Below are 27,111 nucleotides of genomic sequence, written 5' to 3'. Positions count from 1 at the left end.
TGTTTACGTGGGGACCAACTAGAGTTGTAGGATTTCCGAACTGGGAGATTTTCTCAGACACCCAGCTGGCCACACCCTCAGGAAACAGACATGTAAGCTGGGTCCAGGGAGTCAGGGATCCCAGGGTCACAGGGCAAATGGGTGGCAAACCAGCCCCTCGCCAGCTAGTCCAGCTCTCCTTGCGACAATCTTCTCAAATCGAAGTAAACACCCCTTCTCTTCTTGGTACGCTCAGAGATATGGAAAGGAAGGAAGGAAATCCCAAACGATATAGCCTCATCAAAGCAGTAATATAAAATGGATTCTTCTTTCTCATCCCATTGGCGCTAGTCGTGACCTCGAATCCCAGCTTTTCTACGTCTAGCGGTATTGTCTTTTTAAGTCTCAGTTCCTCCATCTGTGAAATGGGAAGCTTACTTCCCACGAGGCTAGGTCACAGGGAGAATTTACATGGTGCTGTCAGGTAGTTAGATAAGTGGGGGCATCGGGCAGACAGGTGGAGGAGAGGGAGGATGGTCCGGAAGATGGTGCCATGCCCGCCTTCAGCATAAAGGGACTTACCTTCTCTAAACGAGTGCCAGCAAGAAGCTGATTAGAACCCGACAGCCGCAGCTGCGCAGTAGCAAGAAGGACCTAACTGACGTGGCCCCGATGCTCGTTGTGATATAATCGGCATTGCGGTTTAAGCCCCCCAACCATGGGTTTTTCTTTACGCATCATGGGTAGGACATGCGTAAAGGGGCCCAACATGACTAAGCATTCCTGGGGCAAGAGCCATCGATCAATCAAAAGACCACCTCTAAGAGAGGGTCCAAGAGAAGGGGCAAACAAAGACCACCACTCTTCCTCCCTTGGAACCCAATGCTCTTCATCTCCTGTCTGAATTCTTCTCTTTCAGGTAAGACAAGAACTGAGGTCGTTTCCCCGTCCCCTTTTGGGGTAACAATGTCACCTCAGTGCCTGGCATACAGTAAGCACCGTGTAATTAGAAATGACCATGCAACATTTGGTGGGTCTAGCTCTACCTCGGTGCAGCTAAAGAAGTTGCACGCCCTGGCCAGCCCCGTGTTTGAACCCAGCACACTGCTTCCATGTATGGCCCAGAGTCTGACTGAGGCTGACCCCAAGACACATACACGAGCGAGGACTAGAAGGGCATATACTGAAATGTTCACTGCAGTTACTTTAAGCCATGGTATTATGGGTAGTTTTTTATTCACTTTCTACTGGTGGCAGCAGGGTTGTGTTGGTTAGACAACTGAAGTATATAAAAGTAAAATAAATTAAATTTTACAGCTGCTAGTTTATGCTCATTAGGTTATTGTTAATGGTGAGTTTACATCTCCAAAGACAGAGCAATGTTTGCAATAATGTCTAGTGACAGAGTGTTTAAGGCACTCTGGGCTCTTAAATCTTAGAACATGGGGAAACTTTAAACCTCATCCCTTCCTTGTGCCTAATATGTGTGCCTGAGAGTTCTTTCCTTTTTAATAAATATGATCCATATCCTTTCATTGGTACATGAATGAAATCACAACTAATAGAATGACGAAAACAGTCAGGTCCCATTGCCCATACCACACAGGGCCTGGGGCAAAGCTGAGGGCACCCAGACCATGTCAGCCAGGAGACCTTTAGCTGGTCCCCACTCCGGAGGCAGACGGGCAGAGTTAGGGCTAAGAAGGACCAGGAGCCCCTCTGTGTTTTAACAGGATGTGGCCGTCACCACAGGCACAGGGTGGGAAGGTCTTCCCTGCCACCCAGTGCTCTGAAACAGTCTGCCACCAGGGCTGAGCCCCCCGGATTCATGGCCACATCAGAAGTGGTCCTGTCTCTGTGCCCAGAGAACAGATCCTCTCCAGATACAAGAAAGCACTTCAGTGGCAGATAGGAATCTTTTTGATCACGTTTGAGGACAGGTAGTATTTGGGTAGTTAGTTCAGTTAAAAGCGTGGAGGACGGTTATGTGAGCGCATAGTGTGCGGGCTGCTTGCTGTACGCAGGACTCTTAAAAATTATTACATGTTTTTAAACAACTGGAATAATCTTCTGGTACTCTAAATGATCCCTTCATGTTGCCTGACACACAAGGCCACAGACTTCCAGTATCTGCTATTACTTGTCTGTAATTTTGCAGACCAACCTGATGCATTTCCATGAGGACCAGAATTTGAGAAGTTGTGTGTGTGGATCTGCTGGATGGGACTGAGAGACAGTCGGTTCAGAATTGAATGTCAGGTTTTGATTTTGAAGGTATATAGCTGTTTATATTTTCCTTAAAAATGTTCATAATCTTGAAGCATATTTAGTATGCAATTTAGATGTGCTTCCAGGTGTTCTAGGACAGCTGGAGCCAGTAGGAGGGCTTCTGGTGGGAGAGTTGACCCCAAAGCCAAAGGTTTGCTCAGAGCCCTAGTGTCTACTTTGGTGCTCGTCACCATCTGCCTCAGAGCTGTTGTGTTGCAAAGGGCTGCATGTCAACGATTATATTTAATTGATTTGTCTAACATAACCCATCTTGTTCTAAAAAGAATTTGCAACAGCTTACAGAAATGCAGTGTAACTAGTATTTTTTTAAAAGACATGCAGGATTCAAAATAAAGGGAAAATAAGGGTATAAGCCCCAAGATAAAGTTAGGGGAGATATTATATATATAGATATATAAAGTTATATAAGTTAATATTATAAGTTCAATGTATCAGTGTAAGGATAGAGTGGTCAGTCAAGAATGTGGCTCTGAGCTTCCTAGTAGCCAAGGCAAAGAGAGAAAAATAGTCATGTATATAGTTTAAACGTTCAGAAGATTAAAACTGACTTGTTACACAAAAGGAATGCAGGGGTCCCTGGCACTAATTTGTCCTTCAGATCCTGAAAGAGAGAGAGAGAGAGACGAATCCTTAGTTATGTAGCAAGATGCATCCTTAAGATTATGCCTAACTTCATAGGCAGTTTTCTGTAACATCTCTTTTGGCAGGGCAGTGGCACCAAGACAGTTAGAAGCCAGCTCTTCAGTGATAGCCCAGGGATGTTGCCTTCTTTAGTCTGAATGATGGGTCTGGGGAAGAGCCAGGGAATCTGCAGTTTTAAAAGCTTCCAGGTGATTCTGATGTACAGACAGACTGGATCGCCTTTGTTTTAGCTAGTGAGAAATACGTCACTAAATCAGGTAAGTGGCCAGAGCTAGAAACACTGGGTTGGTGGGTTGTTAGTGACGAAGCAGGTGAGAGGCAAAAACTTACCTGAAGAAGTCAGTCTAGAGAAAAAGGCGGTGGGGGTGAACGAGCCTGGCAGGACGCAGGAAGAGGAGAACTGGGCGCATTCCCATCACAGCCTCTTTTTATTTTCTCTGTCCCTTGTCGGAGTAGCATTTAGAAGAGGAAGCCATACAGATTGGGAAGGTAAGCTGTAATGCGAATAAAGACGTTTGAAGGGAAAGCACATTGAATATATCTTTATAAACGGGTTACATTTATCACCATTGAATGTGAATTCTTTAAATTAAAATGTATAGTAAGGTTTGGAGGATGTTTACCAGTGAACAGGGCTGCAGTGGTGCTGGCTTTGCCCCGGGGCTACACCTTCTTGACCTGGCCTATTCTGTGCTTAGGGTCCAGCCTGCACCCCTCACTGGACCTCATCCTATGGGGAGAAGGCATCAGTGTCCCCCAGTCACCGGCAGGCAACTAAGGAAGGACATGGAGGAACTGGGATCTGCTCCAAATTTGCCCATGCCAGGAGAGCCCAGAAACTTGGCAGTCCCTTGGTTGCTGAGGCTTCTTTTTTCTTTTGCCTCCTCGCCCTCTTCCCATCCCTCCTCCCCCTCCATCTTCTTCTCCCTCCTCCCCCTCCTCCTGTTTCTCTTCTTCTTTGCTGAAATAAGGTAAATCGTGAAATCAGAACTGTTCTGGCTGAACTAAGGGGTGTGGGGGCCAAGAGTCCCCTGGCTCAGCCTCCCCCAAGACCCCAGTGCCAGAAAGGCCGTGAAACACCCCTGGGCCAGGAGCTCGCTGCCTCCCCAAGCTGTGGCCTGCAGCACTTCCGTAATGTGACTCTAAGCCCCATTTGTCGTGGTTCTAGTCTGTGTGTGTGTGTGTGTGTGTGTGTGTCTCGCACGCATGTGTTCAAGACATTCCAATTTTCAACCGAGGGACGGATAGTAATTTCCTGTTTCACTCTTTGTGATGTCTCATTTAAGTTTACAAATTAGAACAACAAACAAACACGGAGGTTCTATTATGGTATTAGGTTGTGGTGCCCAAAGTTTGCTACCAGCACACACAGCACCGTCTTTTCACCCGTGTATTCTGAAGGAATGCTGCCCCTTAGAGAGCTCTCACTGGTCCCCTAGCCGCGCACTTTGTGTAACGCTGAGGGGAAAATCGTCAGAAGGCTTGTGACCAGACAGCCTCTCACACCAGGACCTCGACCGGAAATCCACCCAAGTGTGTCAGACTTTTTATGGTGAAAATTCAACCTGGTGGGGAAGCCCAGAGGGGATTTTGAGAGATTTTTCTCATCTAGCCTCCTCCCCCAGGAGCGGATTATGCGCAAATTGGTACTTACAGGTGGTAATTAGTTCTGTTCTTAAAAGATTTCTCTAGAGGATAATTTTACTCCTTTTTTCAATAGTATGTTTCAGCCTGAATTTCTGGAAGGAACTTCTTCCCACTCTTTAATTTGAACTTCTCTTCTTATGGTGTAAATATCATTACCTTTACGTCTGTGAAGAAACAAACAAACAACAAAACGACAAAGTGGGCTGTTCCCCGGCATCTTAGCCTCTTATTATAACACCTTCGAGACGTCACACTCGCCATCGACACCCGTGGGCTCCGTGGGAAGATGGCAGGACCCGGCCTCTAGCCATAGAGCCCCCGTGTCTCCTTAGTGTCCGAGTGTCCATTTGAGTCAGCAGAGGAGTTGATGGTGGTGATTAAAAGGGGCCTCTAGTCTCCTGTGCAGGTCACCCCCACCACATACCTACAGGATGGGTGACTGAGGAGGGGCTCATTTTCCCACTAAACAGTGGAGGTTTTTTCTGCTCAAAGATGGCTGATTTATACGGATTTATACAGGCATCAGACCTTTGGCCTCAGAGTGGTTAACTTCATATTTTTTCCTACTGAACTAACCTGCTACTTGCACAGAAAAGAATCTGTTTTTCAGGCCAGCTCTTAAATGAATAGCTTGAGAAGTCTAAACTACACGGCTTTTTATAGGTTCTGATTCTTTGAAAAGAAGACTCACAGAGGTCCCACCTGCTCAGGCTCCTGTTGGCAGGATATCAACTGTGGTCTCATCGCCAGGTTTTCCCTGAATAATGAATGAGGCAGTGTCGAGCAAGTCAGAAGTAGAAATCAATAAAGCTAAATTCCACCCAGAAAAGGCAGCCCTGCAGTGGAATGAGAGACAGCACTGAGGCCAGGGGATGCCAGACACAGTAATGCACTGCCTTAACCTCTCGCGAATTAGGGAACGACAAATAAGAAAACCCGGGACGTGGGTGATTAAAGGATCAGCATTGGAGGACAGACCTCACTCAGTGGGAATGAGGAAACATGGGCAGACACTCAACTTCTTCCGGCCAACAGAGCAGCAGCTTGGTGCACAAATCCCCTGGGAGCCAAGCGCCAAACATCCTCATAAATCCCATGTGTGCAGCTGTGTGACCAAAATAGCCCTGCACATGGCCCGTTTGTCCCGGCCTCATGGAACGTGGCAAGACCACGAGGTCTGCAAAGACACCCATGATCCCTGTCCCTGCTTCCCTTGGTGCCAAGCTGTCCATGACTATCTGCTCAGGGGTCACCCTCACCCCCACCCCGTCCCATGGGGGCACACAAAAACAGGCTTTGATCACAGGAGATCGTCTTACTGATGGATTGATTTTAGTTTGAGGGAGATCGAAACACGTTGTGCAGAGAGCCTTTTTTTAGTGCCAGTTGTTCCATGGAACACTGCTCCATCTCCCCTTTGAAAGTGACAGCGGGCATCCTTCCGGAGGCTGTGGGCATGGCTGGCAGGGAGGCGGGGTTCTGCTAGCTCATTGCTCTTAGCTGGCTGGCGGGCAGCCAGACTTCATCCTCTTATTAAAGGCATATCAGGTGTGCCCCTTGTGTAAGTGTCCAGGACCCCCTTCAGACTCCTTGTGAATCTCCTTCACCCATGGGCAGGGGCTTTGACCTTTAGGTGCATTGGGACATGAACCACAAAAAGCATGAAAACCACTTGAGATGGTTCTAGAGGGTGCAGGGAGAGCTGACTGCAGACGGCCCCGCCCGCTTCTCACAGAGGCCTTTTTCTTGCGGACATTAGTGAGGGACGTGTTTCCCTGAAGGTCCCAGTCTGCTGACATGGGCGCCTGGATGCCAGGCCTTATTAACGGTTTTGCTGGAATCCTGTTTAGAGTATTCTGCAGGGTGCTTTGGAAAGAGCACTGGACCAAGAGCAAGGACTTCTGGTTTGACCTTGGCATGACTCCTTCAGAGCCAAACGGACGTGTGTAGTTTACATTCAACCCTGGGCCTCACCTGGATGGCAGTGTTGGCTGGGATCATTTCTCAGGGTCCTGTCTAGCCTCTGGCATTCTGTGTTTGCAGGAGTAGACTTCTGCCATAGGACTTCTGTACTTCATTTTCCTGGCCATTCCTGTGCTCAGTACTGGGTCTGACGTGGAGAGAATCGATGCTTGAGGAATGAATGAGTGAATGAGTAGATGAATTAATGACTCCGGAAGAGCAGTGCTCATCTGAGTAGACAGCCTGTGCCTGATTTAAGAACGGAGAGCTCAGTCTTCTTGTGTTTGACCTGAGTCTGCAGTGTTGGAGATTTGGGCACCACGTGAAACCCTGTATTTCTAAAAGGAGACCAGAAAGTGGCAACATAGGCACACGGCTTGTGGAGACAGAAGTGTTGGCGTGACTGCGTGAATTTCTACAAGAGACATTTAACAACGCACTGTGCCCTTAGTCCTCTGTGACTTCATGAAGAGAAGGAGTCACTGGTGCGAGTCACGCACTCCCTGTGTCTGGGGGGGTGGGAGCCCGCGGAGAACTTGGAGGAGGAGCCCCTGGCCAATGGGAACTTAGCCTCCAGGACATTTCACTGTGCAGATGCACCACATTCGCAGAAATCCAAGTGGAGGAATAAAAAAAGCTCTAAATCGATACACGAGTGTCATTAAAGCACTTAGCTCTCCTACGGATCCCCGCTAAGTGCCTCTAATGCACTGTCCGGGAGGAGGGGGGAGTGGATCAGCAGAAGGTCTGTGTTGGGCCGCAGCCGGGAGGGTGTGGCCAGGGAAGGTGGCCTTGAGGGCCCTGGGTCTGAAGAGGTGAGGAGGGCCAGCAGCTCCGTGGGCCCCTCGGGCAGGCCTCATGGAAGAGACTGGTGTTCAGAAGGACAATTTGTAAGTGACCCTACCCCGTCCGGCGGAGGGCACAGGCTGGTGGGCCGGGGCCAGGGCTAGCGGGGAGCAGGTCTGGCTCCCAGATGGGTTTTGTTTGTCAGACAGTTGATTCTGAGCATTTGAATTCACTGCCAATGCTGAGAAATCAGGACTTTTCACATCAATATTCAGATTTCTGGCTTATCTTGATGACTGGGAAAGTGGCTGCCCTGGGCCCGCCTTGCCTCGGGGCAGGAGCTGGCTGGACCTGAGTGGCCGTGCTCCCTCCTGGATGTCCAGATGCATAGTTCTTACCAACCGCCCCACCCCAACCCATCCCCGCTTCATTCAGGCACTTTACTCGGAGTCCCTGGTTAGACAACAGGCTTCCCGGTTCTGCTGGGGAAATAGTCCAGGTTTGGGCAGTTAACACGGCCCTGCAGAAGGTAGGATTGGATGGTGGAGGTGGTGCTGAGCGTATGGAGCTCACTGCTCACCACGTGCCGTCCCTGTTCTGAGGGTTCTGCTGGCTTTAACTCACTCATCCTCGTGAAAACTCACTAAGGCAGGTACTCTTACGACCCATTTTGACAGCGGGGAAACCAGAGCACAAGTTTCATAGTTGGAATTAACTGCCCAGTGACATGCAGTTCTTACGGGAGAAAGCTGGGGTTTCCACCCAAACAAGCTGGCTCCTGGATGGCTGCTCTTGACCGATGCTGGAAATTCACCGTCATTGAGTGCTGGCGTGGGCCAGTGCTGGTGTCAAGTGCTTCGTGTGGGTCTTTGCCATGAACTCGTGCACAGGCACTGGGACACGTACAGCTGAGGAAGTGGAGACTTGGAGAGGATGAGGGATTTCCTCAGGGACACAGCTGGAGTCTTGAGTGAGAGCAGGAGAATCAGGAAATCCTAGAGGATTTCAAGAAGGAAATTAGGGACTCAGAAAATACAATGATGGCTAATGAGAGGGAACAGAGACTGGAAAGAAGAAAGAGGAGGCAAAAGACTTACTGGAAGGATCTAGACAGACATGTCTGTTTATTCTCTTTCATTTGGAACCAGGTTGAATTGTAATCCCCTACTGTTAATTTGGCATGTTTCTTGGTGTGCCCCAGCCCAAAAGCATGAGCTCGGACGAGTCAGACTTTTACCTTAAGAAACGACCCTGGGAATGAAGTGAGATCTGATCTTTTCTGGGCTCTCCATTGAGATTTCTGCAGCCCAGTCTATTTCACGGGAAAGAACCGTTTGATCTCCCACGTGGACAGCATTTCAGGGCAAACAGGAGGGACCAAGCGTAATGGAGTGATGGAAACTGGAACCATATCTCCACCTTCAAGGCAGTGCAAAGGTGTACCAGCCCTGGCCGCTCTCCCCAGGGAGCTCTTTGGATTCACCCTTCCAGAACCTTTGTGCCCGAGAGTGACTGTCAGGTTCCTGCTGGCAGGCCTTTTCCATGATGCCCATGAACTCTTCCATGAGTAAGGCAAGAGGATGCCTGCGAATGCGCGCTCCCTCCATTTTTAGTGCCCCCAGGCCTGGACCATCTCACATTATGCCTTGATGAGCACTGACAACCGGGGGCAGCGGGGAATCCATTTATAGCTGAACTGTGGTGGCAGAGATGCCCTTCTCCCTGGCATGGCCCAGCACGACTCCCGCAGGGGCAAGACCACAACACTCAGTGCCCTCAACAGCCCCTTCCAAGCTCTGCCTGACCTTGTCGCCTGTCTCTGAGAAGCAACTGCCCTCTCCAGGTAAATTGGGTGGTTCCCACTCTCCTAAACCTACCCACGCTTTGGGGCAGTACCTTGACTGCTGTGTTTCCATATCTTTAGTGGAAAACTCTTGCAAATTTTATATTCTATTCATGCCATATCTGTGTGTTCAGTAATATAACGATGTTTTTGCTTACTTTAAACTCTCCCTAAATTTGCGTGTATAATAGAGGCTTGGGTCAAATATATCATTTTCATCTTGGCTTCCCAAATACCTTCATGCATCAGGGTGGGGTGGGCACGGTAGTGTAAGGCCCACTTTGAGAAGCTCACGTGATAAGAGTAATCCTAGGCTCTACAGCCTGAGTTTGGCTTGTAGTTCGCCTGGTTATTGGCTGAGTGTCCTTTGTCAAGTTGCTTAACCTCCATTTCCTCATCTGCTAAATAGGTATAAGAGTCACTACTTTCTGGTGATGTTATATAGAGTAAAGGTGATTATTTAAATGACTAAGTGTATAAATGACACCCAGTAGACACTCAGTGACTGGTTGCCATTCACAATGCAGTATTTCCAAAGGACTTTCCTCAACAGTTTCAACCTAACCTTACTGTCTGCATTCTTAGCTAGTGTATCCCAGAGCTAATTATGCTTTGTTTTTATGACTTTTGTCCCGTTGTTTGTAAGTACTTCCAGGTCAAGGACCAGGTAATAGGACTGCTTTATGTTTCTCACAGCACACTGTTGGTATTCTGTAAGTGTGTTCTGTTATTTGTGTCTAGAAATGACTTAATGGCTCGAGAGTGGCATGTTGTATTAGAACACAAAGAAAATCACTTGAAAATGAAGAAACATTTCTTGAAGGGCATGGCAGTTGGGTGGGACCTTTATACAGACGCACAGTGGGGTGTTTTAAGTGCTTGGTTATTAGCTCAAGCACGCTCAGTGTTGGAGGCTCCCCACTCTGTCCTAGTAAGCTAACTGAGGTACACCCACCTCCCACGTTAAATACCATTCTATGTAGACCAGCGCTTGACTGATTCATATAATAATATTTTTACAGACATTTAAGTGGGCTTTTTTCTTTTTTTCTTCCCCCCCAAATTTACAAGGCGCTTTTGCAGTGAGTTTTGTTTTTCAGGTCTTGTTTTCTAGACCTTGGAAAGCTTGGAGACCCCAAAAGCACTAAAATTTGGGGACCTGATGGATCAGACAGGTCAGAAAAGAATCACAAGCAGAAGGGGCAGTTTTGTGGGTGAGGCCAAATGGCTGAGGACATCTTTCGGGACGCTGGCTTCACTGGGGAGCGTAGGGTGTGGTGGGAAGAGGGTCAGAGATTCAAGAAGAAGGAAGTGGTTAAGTTCCAAGGTGGTTCCCAAGTAGGGGCGCTTGGTGAGAAAAAGTATAAATCTAGCACTTTCAAGTCCTAACCTTGTTTTCTCCAGAAAGTTCTCAGTAAAGATCTCCACTCCCCCACGCCCCATGGTTAGCAGGACAGGATGTGGACGAGTTTCTTCTTGACTGTGTTGTTCCCTGTGGCCGAGCACCTTGATTTCTTGGGGTCCAGTTCTCTACCTGCAGAATGTGAGAGCTGGTCTAGGAGACATCAAAGGCTGCTTTCTCTTATACCTGTCAGATGTCCTTGTGGGCCTCTCAGAGCTGTTCCATTGCTAACACACAGGACATGGGAGTTAGAGGTTTACTTATATATTTTTATTGTTTAAAAACCCAAAAGCCTTAGTCCTGCTCAGTTGCATTGATCCAGTGGCCTGGAGGGGTAGACTCGCTTTTTCTGTAAAGAGCAGATAGTAAATATGATCAGCTTTGTAGACCACACAGGTCGACTTGACAGCTTCTCACCTCTGGGTGTGGCTGTGTCCAGCAAAGTTTTGTTAATGGATACTGAACTTTGAACTTCATATACTATTCATGCATCACAAAATGTTAAAAAATTTTTTTTCAATAATTAAAAAATATATAAGCCATTGTCGGCTCATAGACCATCCGTGCAAAAACAGACAGATTTGGCCCACAGGCTGGCTGTTGTTGGCTGATGTCTGAATTAGTCTGCCCTTCCCCAGCAGCCATCAGATTTTATCCAAGCTCCTCGTGAAGCCCTACTCACCTCTGTGCCTTTATGGTGTTGTACCATCACTGGTACTTGTGTCTGTTTCTCCCAAGCATCTCATGAGCAGGGACTCTGAGACCTTCCTCCAGAGCCACAGTCCCTGGCGGATAGTAGGTGCTTGCTGAATGCTTTCCAAATGAATGATATGGTAATTATCCCACTTGCAGAACAGACTGTGTCTACATGAAACACTGAGAAATTATTGCTTCATTCCTAGAATGCAACATCTGTTTGGATAGATCCGTCCTAGAAGGTATCTCGTGTCTACATCATTGAGTGGCTCTCCCAGCATCTCAAAGGCTGCGATGCTTGTAAATAAATTCTCCTTACCTGACAGCCACTGTTCTAAGAATTGCTCAGCTGAGGAGCTCTGTGTCTGTGATTCCGAGTAAGGGAAGATGCTGTCAGATGAAAGGGGAAAGGGCTTGGGAAAGGAAGATAGAGAAGTGACAGGACAGACAGCAACAGAGGCCTTGACCGCTACAGGTCTTCTATAAATACACCAGGTAGATCTATGGGAATTTCTAGATACCCTCCCCTCCACCGTTGGCAGGCTTTTGAGAATACAGCCTATCTGCTGAGTCCAGGTTCTCGAGAGGCTCATTTGAATGAGCCCCTGAAATATTTATTTTATTCCTTGTTTGTAATTTTAAGGCAAGAGCTTTATGATTTCAACTGAGGAGTGATGTTCGGTATTCAAGCACGGTGGTGTTTGTCCCGACTTCCACTTTCCCGTGAGAGATGCGAGACACTCGGGAGGGTAACTGTGCACAGAGCTGTGTGTATCTGGAGGATCTAATGCCAGGATGCACAAAGGAGAAATTACGACCATTTACTTGTGTATTATTTTCTCAATTTGAAGCACTTGAATTCCAGAGCTCTTAAATCAAGAGGTTGAATTCCTGGCATTTTAAAGGAGACCACTTGAATAAGCTGTTTAAACCATTAGAACGGCTTTTTTTTAAAATTCACCCGTTTCTTGGATTATTTGCTCTTGAGATTTACTTAATTGAAGTTTTTGCCTTTTCATTTTACTGCAAATCAAAATGATTTTTATAGTTAAGGAAGTTTTAATTTTATTCCTTTGGGTAGAGTAGATCTCATACTTCAGTAGATTCTCCCACAGGTGAAAGCAGGCAGTTTCCACACGTTTCGCACAGTGCACTATACACACACACACACTTAGGGTTTAAGCTCTGTGTTTTCTCCCCGTGCGCATCCTGTCTGTAAATACAGCGCATGCTACATTTTCAGTGTCTCTGGCCCATGTCAGCTCAAATCTGTCTTTGATTAAAACTAGTCACTGGACAAGGAAGAAGATGGGGATGGGGAAAGTATTAATAGTGAAGTTATAACCTCGTTCTGGACATTGGTTGTGGATCATTTACTTCTGTTGCTGGAAAGCAAAATAATACTGGAATGCAGAAGTGTGGAGGGTGGAGCTAAAGTCAAAATAATCTATTTGCATATTTGCAAATATGCAATGTTTGTTGTATATGAAATGCCTGTTGTTTATCAGTGACTATATTATGCCCTGAGGAAACAGCAACAGGTTAAGTTAGAAACAGCAAAGAATAAGTACCATGGTCTCTGCCCTGTGGCGTAAATACTGTAGTGCAGACAGAAAGCAAACAAATAGAGAAATAAATATGCAGTGTGATCTCAGGTTGGGATACTTGCCGTAAAGAAGGATAAAGAAGCGAGGCAAGGGTAGAGTGGTGGTCTTAGGGTGCTTTTTTAGGGAAGGTAACCAGGAACCAGGAAAGGCCTTTCTAAAAAATTGACGTAGAGACCAAAATGATGAGAAGGTACCAGTCATGTCACCATGTAGGGGAAGAGCTTTCTAGGCAGAGGGCAAGTGCAAAGGCCCTGTGGCAGGAACAAACATGGTTTGTTGGAAGAACAGCAACATCACTGTGGTTGTAGGGGAATGAACAAGACAGAAGGTGGTAGGAAAGGAACTGGGAGTGGTAAGCAGAGGGCAGATCATTATAAATCATGACATAGAGGCTGGGTTTTTATTCTAATTATGATTAAAAGCTATTGGAGGGTTTTGAGGAGGGGCAAGACTTAATCTGGTATGCTTTTCATAAAGATCACCCCAGAGGGAGAGAACACAGTAGCTGGATGGGTGGCTGGGGGTGTGAAAGTAGAATCCAGCTAAGAGGCTACTGTCATAATCTAGATGAGGATGCTGGCCTGTCAGATGGGGCTGTTTACCGTGAACACTTAGAGAGCAGAGGCCTTGGACTATACAACTTTCTCTCTCTCCTTAACATACTTCAGGCCTAAAGTATAAGCTTATTGAATTGAGCCTAGAAGTACTATCTCATTTGGCATCTTCAAATAATTCTTCGCTGGCCTTTCTTAGCTCTTGTGGGTTCCATAAACCTCCACTAGCCACCCAGTTTTTTTGTTTTATTCATCAAAGTTTTCTTGGCCCCCAGCCATGGGTGTGTAATAACCTTTGACTGGTTTTTGGGTAGGGATAGGGCAAAGAGGTAAAAAAAGGATGCCCTTCAGGTTTGATTACAATAATTGTATTTAAGTTCTGTATAGTACTTTGCAATTTACAGAGTTACTTTATTTGTAGCACGGTTTTTGCACAGACTATTGATAAATGATGGATAGATGGATGGATGGATGGATGGATGGATGGATGGATAGAAGGATGGAGAATTGGTTGGATGGATGTTTGATGAGTGAAGGAAGGAAGGAAATAAAATCTCTCCTCATCTTCTACACTCCAAAATTGGAGGGATGAACTGGGAGAGGAGTTATCATTCAATTAATTTGATTTTCTCAGTAATCTAGATGTGAGTTTTTCCAGCCATGTCATGCCTTCTCTTTTTTTCAGCTGTGCAGCTCCATTCCCCAAACAACATGAGAAAAGATATGGGGAACTATGCCTCTCACTGGAGCCCTCAGAACACTCGGCATATAAGTACGTGAAACCCACTGTTTCGGGGTAAAAACCCTCAACCCGGGGGTGTGTTCTTCATGGGCCTCTGACCTGCTGTAGTGCAGACACTCAGGTCTAGAGGCAGTCATGCTCTGGGAAAGTATGTTTTTTAATTTCAAGATGTAAAATAATTAAAATGTGAACAGCAGTTCTCAGCATTAGCCTGTTACTGTGAGGATGATGTAATGAGAAGGACTGATGACATTTGGAGGTTGATGAAAACAGTGACTTTGAGGCGTGGCGGTGGGGGATAAGGGAGTAGCAATTTTGAGATATAATTCACATAGCATGCAATTCACCCATTCAAAGCATACAATCTAGTGGATTTTGGTGTAGTCACGAGTTGTGCAGCCATCACCACAATTAATTTCAGAATATTCTCATCACCTCAAAAAAAAAAACCCCATACCCTTTAGCCATTGCTCTTCCTCCATAGCTCCCGCAAATGATCATTTATTAAATCAAATTTGCAAATCATTGACCTTCTGAAATTTCAGCTCTGATTTTTTTTTTTTTGATTGAAGTATAGTCAATTTAATGTTGTGTTAGTTTCAGGTGTACAGCATAGTGACATATATATATATATTCCTTTTCATTGTAGGCTATTACACGATACTGATGTAATTCCCTGTGCTGTGCAGTAGGACTTGTTTATTGAGCTCTCATTCGGAGCACTCAGAGAGCACCTTGTGGGCGTCCAGCACTTGGTGTGGGGTTGGGCGGGGCGGCCTCTGTGCCCTTGATACTTGCAATGTGTCTCACGGGGCTGCCTTCCCTGCAGGTGTCCCCCAGGGCTTGTTTGTTTATTTGTTTGTTTGTTTAACCAAGATACTTCTAGAGCACACACAGCGAGAAGCTCCACTTTAGGGGGAGAAGGAGGGAGAAATGTGAATTTTGAAGCATTCTTTGATGTCTCTTCTACCTGAAAATCTCTTCTTTTTCACTGAACTGCTTTTCCAAATGAGAGCCCTGGTGGGCGAAACAGCCTTCTTCTTTACTTTATTTGACGAGTGCTTTATAACTGTGAGGCTGAGGCGCTCCAGCTGTGGAGGGTGGAGGGGTGTGGAATGTATACAGCAGGAAATATACAGTGAAAGGGCCAGAGACAAGAGGAGGCAAGCCCCTGTTTCTTTCCATCTTTCTTTTTTTCCTTCCAGTGCCTTTTTCATGCAATAAAAGGCCAAGAAATTTTGAAATGAGAAACCTTACAGTGAGTATCGTTTCTTGCTTGCAAACAAGAACACATTTCTTGCTCTGGAGTATTTTACGCCCCAAAACACTTTTTTGATATTTCAAGTTGCTGGGTGAAGATTGTCACCTCTTGGTCAATAGATCGTTGCAGCATCATAGAAATGGAAGGTCACAGAGTTCTGGAAGGGCCGTGATCGATGCCAACCTGTTGTGTATCTTCTGCATGTGCTTCCAAAAATAGGATGTGTGTTCATTATACTCGATTTTTCCTTTGTCTTTGTTAGTGTTTTGGTATTCCTCTGCTGCCTAAAAACATAAAAGGCCCCCCAAACTTAGGTTCTCCAGTTCTGCTGCTACTTTCAAACTAGCTTTGCAACTTTCGAAGCTTCAGTTTGCCCATCTGTGAAACCCATTCAGCAACACTTCTGTGTATCCCATAGCCCTTCCATTCACCTGACAGCATATGTCTTGGTTATTTTCCACCTTCTCATCACACCCCTAGAATATCAGCTCCTCGAGGCAGGGACTTTCGTTTTTATTCATTGCTGCATTCCAGCAGTTGGAACAGTACTTGGCATATGGTGGGTGCTCGGTTAATACGAGTTGAAGGAAATGAGCGCGCAGAGTGCTGTGTGAAGTCAGGAGTTGGACTTAGGTGATTCCGAAGGGCCCCTCTGGCTTTTAACATTTGACCGTCCACGCTGAAAGCCCTGTAGAAACTGTTCTGCATTTTTGTGTGTGTATGAGGGATAACTGGGTTTTCACATCCCCTGATCTGAACTTTTTGTGTGTTTCCCTTCCCCATGATCTTTTTTTTTTAATTTTATTTTATTTTTAAAATACAATGGAATACTACTCAGCCATAAAAACCGACAACATAATGCCATTTGCAGCAACATGGATGATCCTAGAGAATGTCATTCTAAGTGAGGTAAGCCAGAAAGAGAAAGAAAAATACCATATGAGATCGCTCATAGGTGGAATCTAAAAAACAAAAACAAACAAAAACAAAGCATAAATACAGGACAGAAATAGACTCATGGACAGAGAATACAGACTTGTGGTTATGGGGGGGGTAGAGGGTGGGAAGGGATAGACTGGGATTTCAAAATTGTAGAATAGATAAACAAGATTACACTGTATAGCACAGGGAAATATACACAAAATGTTATGATAAATCACAGAGAAAAAATGTGACAATGAGTGTGTATATGTCCATGAATGACTGAAAAATTGTGCTGAACACTGGAATTTGACACAACACTATAAAATGATTATGAACCAATAAAAAATGTAAAAAAAAAAGAATTTCACCAATTAAGTCTTCAACACTGCAAATTAGTAAATATAAATAAATAAATAAATAAATAAATAAATAAATAAAATGTTTTGTTGAGGGGGAAGATAATTAGGTTTATTTATTTATTTTTAGAAGAGGTGCTGGGGATTGAACCCAGGACCTCATGCATGCTAAGCATGTGCTCTACCACTTGAGCTATACCCTTCCCCCTCCCTTCTCTATAATCTCAAGGAGAAAGTTAAGTCTGGGGAATCTTCCTTCTTGTAGCTATAAGAAGACAAGGTAAGTGTTGTTTTTTTTTAATAGTCTCCTTTGAAGTGAAATTCTTACACACATCTGATCCTGAAGGGCTAGTTTCATTCCATGTGTATATGTCAGCTTACATGTTAGCACACGCCCAGAGCCTATGGGGAAACAGACAACAGATCTAAAAGAAGTCTAATAAATTTGCCTTTTCATACCTTCACACTTCATAAAGTTTTCGTGACACTTGGTAGGTGAACTCTGAACATATTTGGCCATAGGCAGATTCTTGTGTCTCTTTGCTTCCTGAAGATACAGTAGAAGGACTTGTAGATGGCATTTGTGGGTATGGCTTAGACAAGGAAAATATTTGAAGACTCCTGGGTTATTTGGGAAACTTGCCTTGGGTTGCCTTTGTATTATAAGGTCAGATTTAAGGTCAGGAAAGGCCAGTACCAATATGATATGTTTCTGTCCAAGAAAACATTTTCTCTGTTACAGAAACGATTTCATTGTGCTTGGTTGCTCAGGATGACTTTGCCTCAATTCTGTACAAATAAGATTTCTAGATACTTGGTGTTGAGATTAACTGCATGTCTCCACTAGCTGACGATGAGTTGGACTTTGCGAGTTGGTTTGCTGTAACTCTTTTCTCTGAGCATATCTGTTAGCACCGGTGCAGAGAGATCTTTCTTCCGTAGCCAAGGCTGAGGAGAGCTTTTTTATTGTTTTCATTCTCCTGCGAGATGGAGCTTAGGGGAGCCCTTATGTGAACCAGTGCATTCCGGGGAGAGCGTTCACGTGGTTCCATTGGCGGATGCGATGCAGGCTCTATGCTATGTTTAGATTCCTCCCTCAGAGTTGCAGGTGCCCATTCATGGCGCTCCCTCACCTCCACAGGTCATGGAAAACGGCAAAAATAGGATTGTCGAGGTAATTTTTTGAAGCACTATTATTGTGGTTGACATTGATCATTTGCTACTTCAATTGTATTCCATGATGTCGGATTTACTATATTTAACCTTAGATAGAAGGAGGAAAATAAACCCTCTCAGAGAAGAAAAGGGCAGCATTATTATGTGTTCATGAAGTCACGATGTGGCCTCATTGTCTATTGCCACCGCCATCAAGGATGTATTCTTATAAAATAACGCAACAAGGCTGATGCTCAAAGGCTACGAAGGAACAAACTGAGATTGTCGAAACTGTATCTGGGTTAAAAAATATTGCTGTACTCCCAACGTTTCTTAACAGAGGCTATTTATAATATAGTCTGGGTGTTTGTGCTGCTTGCATTGTATGCATCCTGAATGAGGAATCAGCTCTTTAAAAAGGACATTAAAAGCAAAATTCCTATTGTAGAAATCTGACTTAGCCCAGGGAGACTGCAGGTATCATGAATGGCTACTCGTTTCCCAGGGTTACTCAGAGTGCCTCTGGGTCATATTTTGACCAGACACCTGGACTTTGCTTTTTTTTTTTTCCCCAATGTTCTAGATATGATAATACATGCAAACTTCTTAACAATCGCTTGCCTGGCTCTTCGGGGATGTGAACCCCCACCCTCTTAGGAGGAAGAGTTTGTCTCCTCTCCTTTCTGAACAGCCCTCACCCCAACCTCTTGCGCCCCCCTCCCCCACCAGGTTCTGGTTTCCAGCTTGGACCATTCCATTTCTCTCTCACATCGGGGGGCAAGACTGGTTGAAGCAAGTCTTATATAAAGTGTAAATCAGACCTCAATAAGGCTATTAACGCACACACATACGCACACACACACACACAAAAGCACCCTGATTAATGGACTGTGTCGCCGTTATGTGAAGACTCTAAGTGGTTTTTAAAAATAGCTCTTTTGCAAGAGTGTTTTGGTTCCGGGTGTGTATTCTTGGATTATTTTTTATTGTCTTTTACGCATAGCATTGTTAGGACGAGGTAGAACTCTTACAATAATGCCTGCGATATTTAGATTAGGTAATATTCCCCTCTCTCTCTGCGATGATTCCCGAACTTTCTCCGTTGCTTTCCCTGCTACTGAAGCATCAAGTCTCCAGCAGTTTCCCAGTGTAATTGTTGATTAAGTGCTGCATATCCTGCGATGATTATGAGAAGATTACTGTATTCAGCTTTTAATCTTGTGAGTGTCAAATATTTTACTTCAGTGGTGTCTTTATTATTATTATTATTCATAGCTCTTTCTGTTTGAGTAATGCAATCAGGCAAAAATAAAGGTAATGCCACAAATTCGGCACTTTTAGAATAATTCTTTGTCTCAGAATGGAAAGTGCCATCTGCAGGCCGTTCTCAGACGCTGATCATGGTCTGCGAAGGTGGGATGAGGAATGCCTCAGGCTTCCTGGGGTTGCGAGTAACGGACAGCAGCCAGCTCAAGAAGAAATACATGGAGACGGAGACCTACTGGAGGCAGTACCGGGTCTCTCAGGACCCCGAGGCCAGGCATTTTTCTGGGAGGCATCAGGACTGGAAGCTGGAAGGCTGCCAAGAAGCGTGTGCCTCCCGTCTGCTTCTTTCTGTGCATCCTGTGTTTTCTCTAATGTTGCGCATAAGGTGGTCAGTGGTCGTCCATAGCTTTCGAGCTGAACAGCCACAGTAGAAGAGAGTAGCCCAGGTGGACCCGCCATCTCTCAGGCTCAGTTCCCAGTTCCCAGGAGCAGCAGGAATTCTGGTTGGAGTGACTGTGGTCAGGTGGCTCCATAGGTCCAGTCATCTGGTCCAGGAGAGCCATCTCATGAAGTGAAATCATGGCGGCCAGGGCCTCTCCCCATGGGCGAGGCAAGGGGCAGCTCCCAGAGAGAGAGGCTCGTTGTGAGTGGGCCTGACACCCGCAGTCGCGTTGGGTTTGTGTATTTTTGTGAGGATGGCGACCTGACTCCTCATCCAGCCTTCCGTGATGACCATGCTTCTGCTGGAATCTGAATGCCACATCCCAGAGTGTGGGTTTCTGAAGGGAATCCCCCCCAAAATGACTTATAGTCAACTCCCCGTTGCTTAGCTAGATGGCAGAGAAGCAGTCGTGTGAATAACTCCAGTCACTGTTTCCACAGAACCAGCAGGCTTTCTGATTCTTCCTTTAGGTACCGATGTCTCCACTTTACAGATGAGGAAACTGAGGTTGGAGGACAAAGTGTCATGTCATGCAGCCAGAAAGCAGACAGCCAGGTCACTTTTCCCGGATGACTCCAAAATGCAGAACTGACCGCAGCGCTAGGTTTGGGTCACGTCCCCACAAGCTCGGAGTGGACGCCTCATGGGTACGCAGGGAGAGAGCATAGGTGCTTAACAGGGAAGTGGCTGGTTAGACGTTGGCCTGAAGTGGAAAACTTGCTGGCGGTAATCCACAGATGGACTCATATTTGTGCACATCATGAGGATTTATCCTCGGTGTGAACTTTCTGTCCAGAAACTTAAAATCCATCGAAGTGTTTTGGCTGGACTTTGAGCTGTAGGGCATCATTTTGGTGGAGAGTGTCTCGGGGATGGAGTTCTCGCTGCTCCAGCCGCTTTCATCCCCTCCTCTTCCCCGAAGGTGGGCAGCGCTAATTGGAAAATCATGGCTTATCAGAGTCAGTGCTAACAAAATCGCAGAGCCAGGGAGGTAGGTGCAGTTTCTCCAAGGTGATTAATGTGGGTGGTGAGCATTGAGTGAGGCGTAGAAAATCAAGCTGTCTATACAGATGCTGCTCCCGGGGGAAGAGCCCTGGGCTGGCAGTCAGGGTCCTGGGGGTGAGGCCCAGCCACCGACCATTCATTCATGGGATGCCAGGTGTGTCACTACCTGCTCTGCACCACTCAGCTTCCTTTCTCCTTTTCTTTTTAGTATGTTGTAAAAAAAAAATTATAAAATACAAAAAGATATACAGTAAAAATTAAGTCATCCTCCTGTAAGAGAAATATAGCTCTAGTCCCGTCCCCAGACGTAACCAACGTGATGTGTTTCTTACGTGTCCGTTGATGGCCGATGCCTTTACACACCTGAGTGTGTGTGCACATTTATGCAAATAGGTACATACCGTATACATTATTCTGATCATGAGGACCATTCTGTATCTGTGCCTACAGAGCTGTCCTTTCTGTGGGCTCCAGAGTTCCTCCCTGTGTGGCTGCACTACTGGATTAAAGCGAGCCCTGGTCCGGGATAGTCTACAGTGTTGCAAAGTGGCATTGGGTTGGTCTCCATTTCCTTAACGGAATGAGTTTGAAAGCTATTTGTGTTTCTTTTGCTGCATATTTCTTGCTGTGCCCTCTGTTCATCTCATTTTTTTTCCCATTGAAGTTTTATTTTTCTTACCGTACCTCATTTTTCAAAGAGGTAATGATCCAAAGGCTGGTCATTTCTGCAGTTAGGAATATTTTAGCTGGGTAGGTGTGATCTAATGGATGTTTACGATGGAAGTCAGGGTACCTGGGAAAAGGGCCCATGTCAGCGGAGGCCGGCTTGGTTTACCTGGTCCCTCCCCGCCTCCCCAGTGTTGTCAAGCTGGGGTCATCCCAAGTCCCTCAACCAGACTCAGACTTGGTCTCTGGTTAATAGGGGGATACCTGCCCAGTAGGGGGGCTTGACCAGTTTTTCCTGGATGAACAAAAGAGAGCACATGGCATCTTGGGACAGGATTATCTTTGGGATCAACTAGTCCTCTAGACATCAACCTGGGTTCAAATCCTCTCAGCTCCAGAATTTACAAGCCATGTGAATTTCTCTGAACCCCAGTTTCCTCATCTATAAAAGGTAGTAATAATACTGATGTTGTGAGCAATGGAAGGAACATACTAAAGTACCTGGCACATGACAGGCTTTCAGTAATTGACAGCTTCTCGTATTAGTATCACTGTTATGATTGGGACAATTATTGCCATCACCGTAAACCAAATGAGTGGCAGCGAGGGCCCGGGCTAAGACTAAGCAATTGATTCATGAGATGAGCGTGTTATATTCAACTGTGACTTCGTCAGCCTATTCTTGAAGATGCCATGTGGTCTGCAGACCACCTGCGTCTTTGCATTAAAGCCTATCTGGACCTACATCAATTTTTTTGTCTTGTGACCATCATTTTCTTATAGGCTTTGAGCCCTTGTTGCTGGACGTGGAACCTAATGCCCATCCAGTTTTCTGACCTTGAAAAGGGAGAGTGACTTGACTTGAAAGTATTCTATCTGGATTCTTAGTGAGAAAGATGTAGAAACTCTCCTCTTCACCCTGCCTCCTCCAGGAAGTCTGAGGGACAAAAAAAAAAAAAAAAAAAAAAAAGATCTTTCTGTCTGTATCCCTTAAACCCAACTTAGGAAATTAACAAAGGAAGATGGATGGACTGAAATAAGACTCCCAGAGAAGCGATGGGAGCCTCCTAATTGATTCCCACAAAGCTGCTGGTTATTTACAACTAGGAAAATTGCCGGCTTGGAGATACCAGTTCAGCTCTCTGGTTCCGCTGGCTTGACAGGAAACATTCACTGCGCCTGGCTGGAAAAGCTCTTAGGGAGGGAGGAAAGTGGAGTGAATTACATCTGACTGTTTAACACCATCTCATTCATAGATTTCTGCCTTTTCCCCCAGTTGATCATTCGCAGTCTCTTTTTCAGTATATAATTGTTCATTTTAAATTTTCATGTTTGCTATAGCTGGGTGTATGTTAATTACCGGCAGCCTGTAATTATGTTGTCTATTTGTCATTTCCATGCGGCAAGGGTAGTCAGCTAGAATTCTTCCAATAGCAAGAATTCTAATTTATAATTTCATCCCCCCGAACCATCTAGAAATCGATATGTTTCATTCACACTCTTGATGTAGTTGAGTAAATGCCATGTTATTGATGTTCATTACCAGGTTTTAAGCTCAGAAATGCTGCTATCCTCTAACTTAGAAATACCCAAGATTTGGATTTATTTATTCAACCTACAACCACTTATTCAGCATCCACTGCACACTAGGTACTTGAGATATATATCTGAACAGAACAGACAAAATAAAATACCCTACAGTTCTCTGTGTGAGTGAAGGACTGCCCAGCTGGCCCTTACAGCCACTGTATGGCTGCTGGCAGTGAGCGTGTGTCCCCTAGGCTGCCAGCACTGTATTAGTGAGGAATATGGTAAGAAGTTAGAGGCCACTGGCAATGAAAGTGAGTATTTCAAATTAAAGTCCCTCATATGATATTGGCAGCTGAGACATACATGGAAAACATAATGATTTAAAGATGATCACATTAGTTCCAGACATCCCTCGGATCTGTGTGCAAATTGTATTAGAGGTACATCAGATTGATCTGGTCAAGAAACAGGGCTGGGATTGGGTGGTATGTTCTTGCTATACAGACCAGGTGAATAGAGTGACTGTGGATATGGCTGAAGCCACATTCCTCAAAGTTCCAGCACCCTCGATTAAAACTGACCCCTGGGAATGATTCCCAAGATGGGGCTGTCCTGGTGCTATGAGTTTAGAAGGGCGGGAACTTGAGAAAGGTCTGGAGTAGAGCTGAACACTAAAGTTCAGTGAAACTGATGTCAGAGGGGGTCTTGCTGGTGGATGAGGCTGAAGAGCAGCTCCTTAGAGGAGAAGGGGTCCAGGGGAAGTTAAGCAGTTGGAAACACTCTATCCAAAAAGGCATATGACAGAGTTTCCCATATTCATTCAGCAGCTTTTTTTTTTTAGTACTTGTAGAATGTGCTAGAGTGTGAACAAGGCAGAGGTCCTGCCCATGTGGAGCTTCCATTTCAGTGGGGGAAGCAGGACAGACAGACAGACAAATAGGACAGCCAGATGTGATGTAATGTAATGTCATGTCATGCATTTTTATGAGGGCTACAAAGAATTATAAGTCAGGGTAAAGGAACAGAGTGGCCAAAGTGTCCTACTCTACTAATCCTTTCTGTACTTCACCAGTTCTTCTCAGTATCAAACGAAAACATTGGGTAAGCGGGTAGTCAGGTTTTGTTTCTTTGGGGTTTTTTTGTTTGTTTTTGTTTTTGTTTTTATCTTTTTCTCCAAAGTCAATACAGGACTTTCATTGCATCTTTAAAATATCACTAACAGGAGTTAGAAATCATCTGGCTTCTTGTTTCTGTAGCTGGACAACTTCAGTCTTATCACCTCCTGAACTGTTCCTTTTCCAGAGACATAGATACCATCCAAAATTTTTCTGATATCCTCGTTTTCAGTTGTTGTGACTTGCTGAATCAAAGTCGCTGAATTTGATGCAAGTTCAATGTCATTTCCTTTAAGAATTAACTCACCTTTCTGGGCTTGAGATACTGAACAAGCAATGCCTGACTTCATCTGAACCTGGAGCACCTATTTTTTTTGCCCAAGAAATTTCAGATTTCAGCAAGAGACCTGTTCTCCTGAATAACCAAATTGATAGGGAAGTGAGTATGAACAGACCTCATCTTGTAATGGAAGCCCAGCATAACACTCTAGATCATGTTCTGTACATGACATAGTACAAAAGTAACCAGTTTCTGTTTCGCCACCATTTGTCAACCTGGAGCCTCTTTTTCTTTCCAAGGAAACTGAGTTCTACATTGATATGATTTAAAGTCCCTCCAAAGGGTTCCTCTGGGCCCTTCACAATAACTGTGGCCCATCAGAGCAATGTCAACATTTTCTGGTGTGTCAGCAGTCTCATTGCTGAGAATAGTTTTCATTCTCACAATAGATGCAGTAAAGAGCAGCTTTTGTTTTTGATTAAACCTTGTGAGATTATTGTAGATTCATACACAGCTGTAAAAAATTGTAATACAGAGAAACTCTGTTTCTCTCAATGGTGACATCTTGTAAAACATGTATATAATCTCATCTGTATCTACAAAAAAAAAAATCTTGCTGGGATCTTGATGGGAATTACTTCAAACCTGTATATCAATTTGGGAACAAATGACATCTTTACTATATTGAGTCTTCTAATCCATGAACATGGTATGCCTCTCCATTTACTTAGATCTTCTTTGATTTCTTTCATTAGCATTTTGTAGTTTTCAGCATATAAGTCCTATACATGTTTTGTTAGATTAACACTCAAGTATTTTATTTTTCTTGAATAGTTGTAAATGGTATTATTTTTAAATTTTTAATGTCCACTTATTCATTGCTAGCGTATAGAATACAGTTGGTTTTGTATGCTTATCTTGTACCCTGAGACCTTGATGAATGCACTCATTAGTCCTAGAAGGGTTTTTTGTAAATTCCTTGAGATTTTCTATGTAAACAGTCTTGCAAATAAGGACAGTTTTATTTCTTCCTTTTTGATCTCTATGCCTTTATTTCATTTTCTTGCCAATAATCACTAGCTAGAACTTCCAACACTGTGTTAAATAAGAGTGGTGAGAAAAGACATCCTTGCCTTGTTCTCAGTCATAGGGAGAAAGCATTTGTCTTTCCTTATTAAGCATAATGTTAGCTGTAGGATTTTTTGTAGACGCTCCTTGACAAGTTGGGTAACTTTTTTTTTAAATCATGATTAGATGTATTTTTCATATGCTTTTTCTACCTCAGTTGATATGACTATATGATTTTCTTCTATAGCCTATTGATATGGTGGATTACTTTGACTGATTTTCAAATACTGGACCAATCTTGCATCACTGAAATAAGCCCCACTTGGTCTTAGTGTATAATTCTTTAAAAATATTCCTGAATTAGGGGGTGGGTATAGCTCAGTGGTAGAACATGCGCTTAGCATGCACAAGGTCCTGGGTTCAATCCCCAGTGCCTCCATTGTAAAATAAATAAGTAAAATAAATAAATAAACCTAATTACCCCCTGCCAAATATTCCTAAATTACACTTGATAACATTTTGTTAATTTGGTGTATACCTTGTCTTTTTTGTACTGAACTTAGCTGGTTTGCTTTCTTAATCTCCACCATACAGAGTCTTCTTATGTTTGTCTTATATTTGATGTATTTTTAGTTGTATTTAGTGAGAATAAGGAAAAATATATCTGTTCCATTTGCCAGAAGCAAAAGTCCCTTCAGATGGTCAATTTTTAGGTATACTTTCAAGCAGTGACATAATTTACTACCAGGAGGAAAGAAAATCCTGAATTCAAGTCTCGATGAATAAAAAAGTTCTACCAGGTTATGAGTCTGGCTTGCTTGATTTGAAAAGAAGCTGAACAAAGAAATATAAATGGCTGAGCAAAAAGGTGCGACCCCATCAGCTCTTCAGTATCACTTCCTGGGCTTCCCAGCAGAAGAAAGACCCTGTTAGGATCACCGAAGTGTCAGAGACGTTATACAGGCTCTTACCCCAGCAGATCATCACACACTGATAGAAGCCTTTTGATGAACTTCAATCCACTGTTGTGCCAACAGCGTTTATTTAAACTGTATTTCCTGCAAGCTGTTGGTAATACCAGATATTTGCCCAAAGAAAGGTTCTCTGCGCGTTGCTGCAAACTCTGTTACCTATCAGTTATTTGCCAAATGATTTGTATGTCAGTGGGGTCCTGAGACTTAGGCCAAGGGGCACTTGTCCCCTGTTGTAGACATGATGATGCTTGGTCCAGGAGTTGGGGTTTCAGAGAGTCGAAGAGAATCTCTTTTCTATATCAGAAGAGCTAATGAATGGTGGCATATACGAGACTGGGACTGGTCTAGGTCAGCTCTAGAAGTCAAAATGCTTGGCAGTCAAAAGGTAGAATTTTTCAGACAGTAAAGCTTCTTAAAGGCTTGGAACTCAGGCCTGCCCAACCAGCCTGCCAGGCCAGAAAACCAGAGGCAGTAAGTGTCCCCGTGGCTAGAGCACTTAACGTCTTGCGGAGATGGGGTTTAGGCCACCCCATCAGGATAACTAAAAGCTTAGGTTCTAAGCAGCACATGTAATCTGGGGCCAGATTACCAGGAACCCCCTTCCTCTAGCTTACTGTTACCGCCCTGTGACCACTTGGTGAGATGCTAGACGTCTCTAAGGCAGCAGAATCCTCATAGTAAAGAAGATGCTGGCCTCTGCTTTCAAAGCCTCCTCCCAGCTTCTCTGTCCAGTCACCCTGCGTCTGTGACCAGAATTTCCATAAGGACAGTTTGCAGATGGGCCGCTAGGGGTGCGTGTTCCTCCTCAGATGAAAGCCAGGGGCTTCGCGACCTTACCGGAGAAAGGAACACATTGCAGAGCGAAGCCTGCCCAAGCCGGAGCTGTCCACCCCGCCGTGAGCACCAGCTCTGTCGCTCCT

The 27,111-nt window shown here is 44.8% G+C and overlaps 1 protein-coding gene and 1 pseudogene across 6 annotated transcripts in view; one reads left to right on the top strand and one right to left on the bottom strand.

The window, feature by feature from the left end:
- Positions 1-27,111, top strand: part of FOXN3 (forkhead box N3) — a 364,903-nt gene that overhangs the window by 266,228 nt on the left and 71,564 nt on the right. For 2 of the 6 annotated variants that reach the window (XM_072963564.1, XM_072963565.1), the window contains one exon: positions 14,093-14,179. The exons of the other annotated variants lie outside the window; for them this stretch is intronic. In XM_072963564.1, the coding sequence (XP_072819665.1) occupies positions 14,093-14,179 (87 nt within the window). The remainder of the gene's footprint in view (positions 1-14,092; positions 14,180-27,111) is intronic. 6 annotated transcript variants of the gene reach the window in all.
- LOC102528016 (large ribosomal subunit protein uL6 pseudogene) lies at positions 23,980-24,587 on the bottom strand (annotated as a pseudogene).

This window comes from Vicugna pacos, chromosome 6, assembly GCF_048564905.1.
Source record: "Vicugna pacos chromosome 6, VicPac4, whole genome shotgun sequence".
NCBI lineage: Eukaryota > Metazoa > Chordata > Mammalia > Artiodactyla > Camelidae > Vicugna > Vicugna pacos.
Note: the sequence above shows the minus strand (reverse complement) of the source record. Positions and strands in the feature narration are given on the sequence as shown.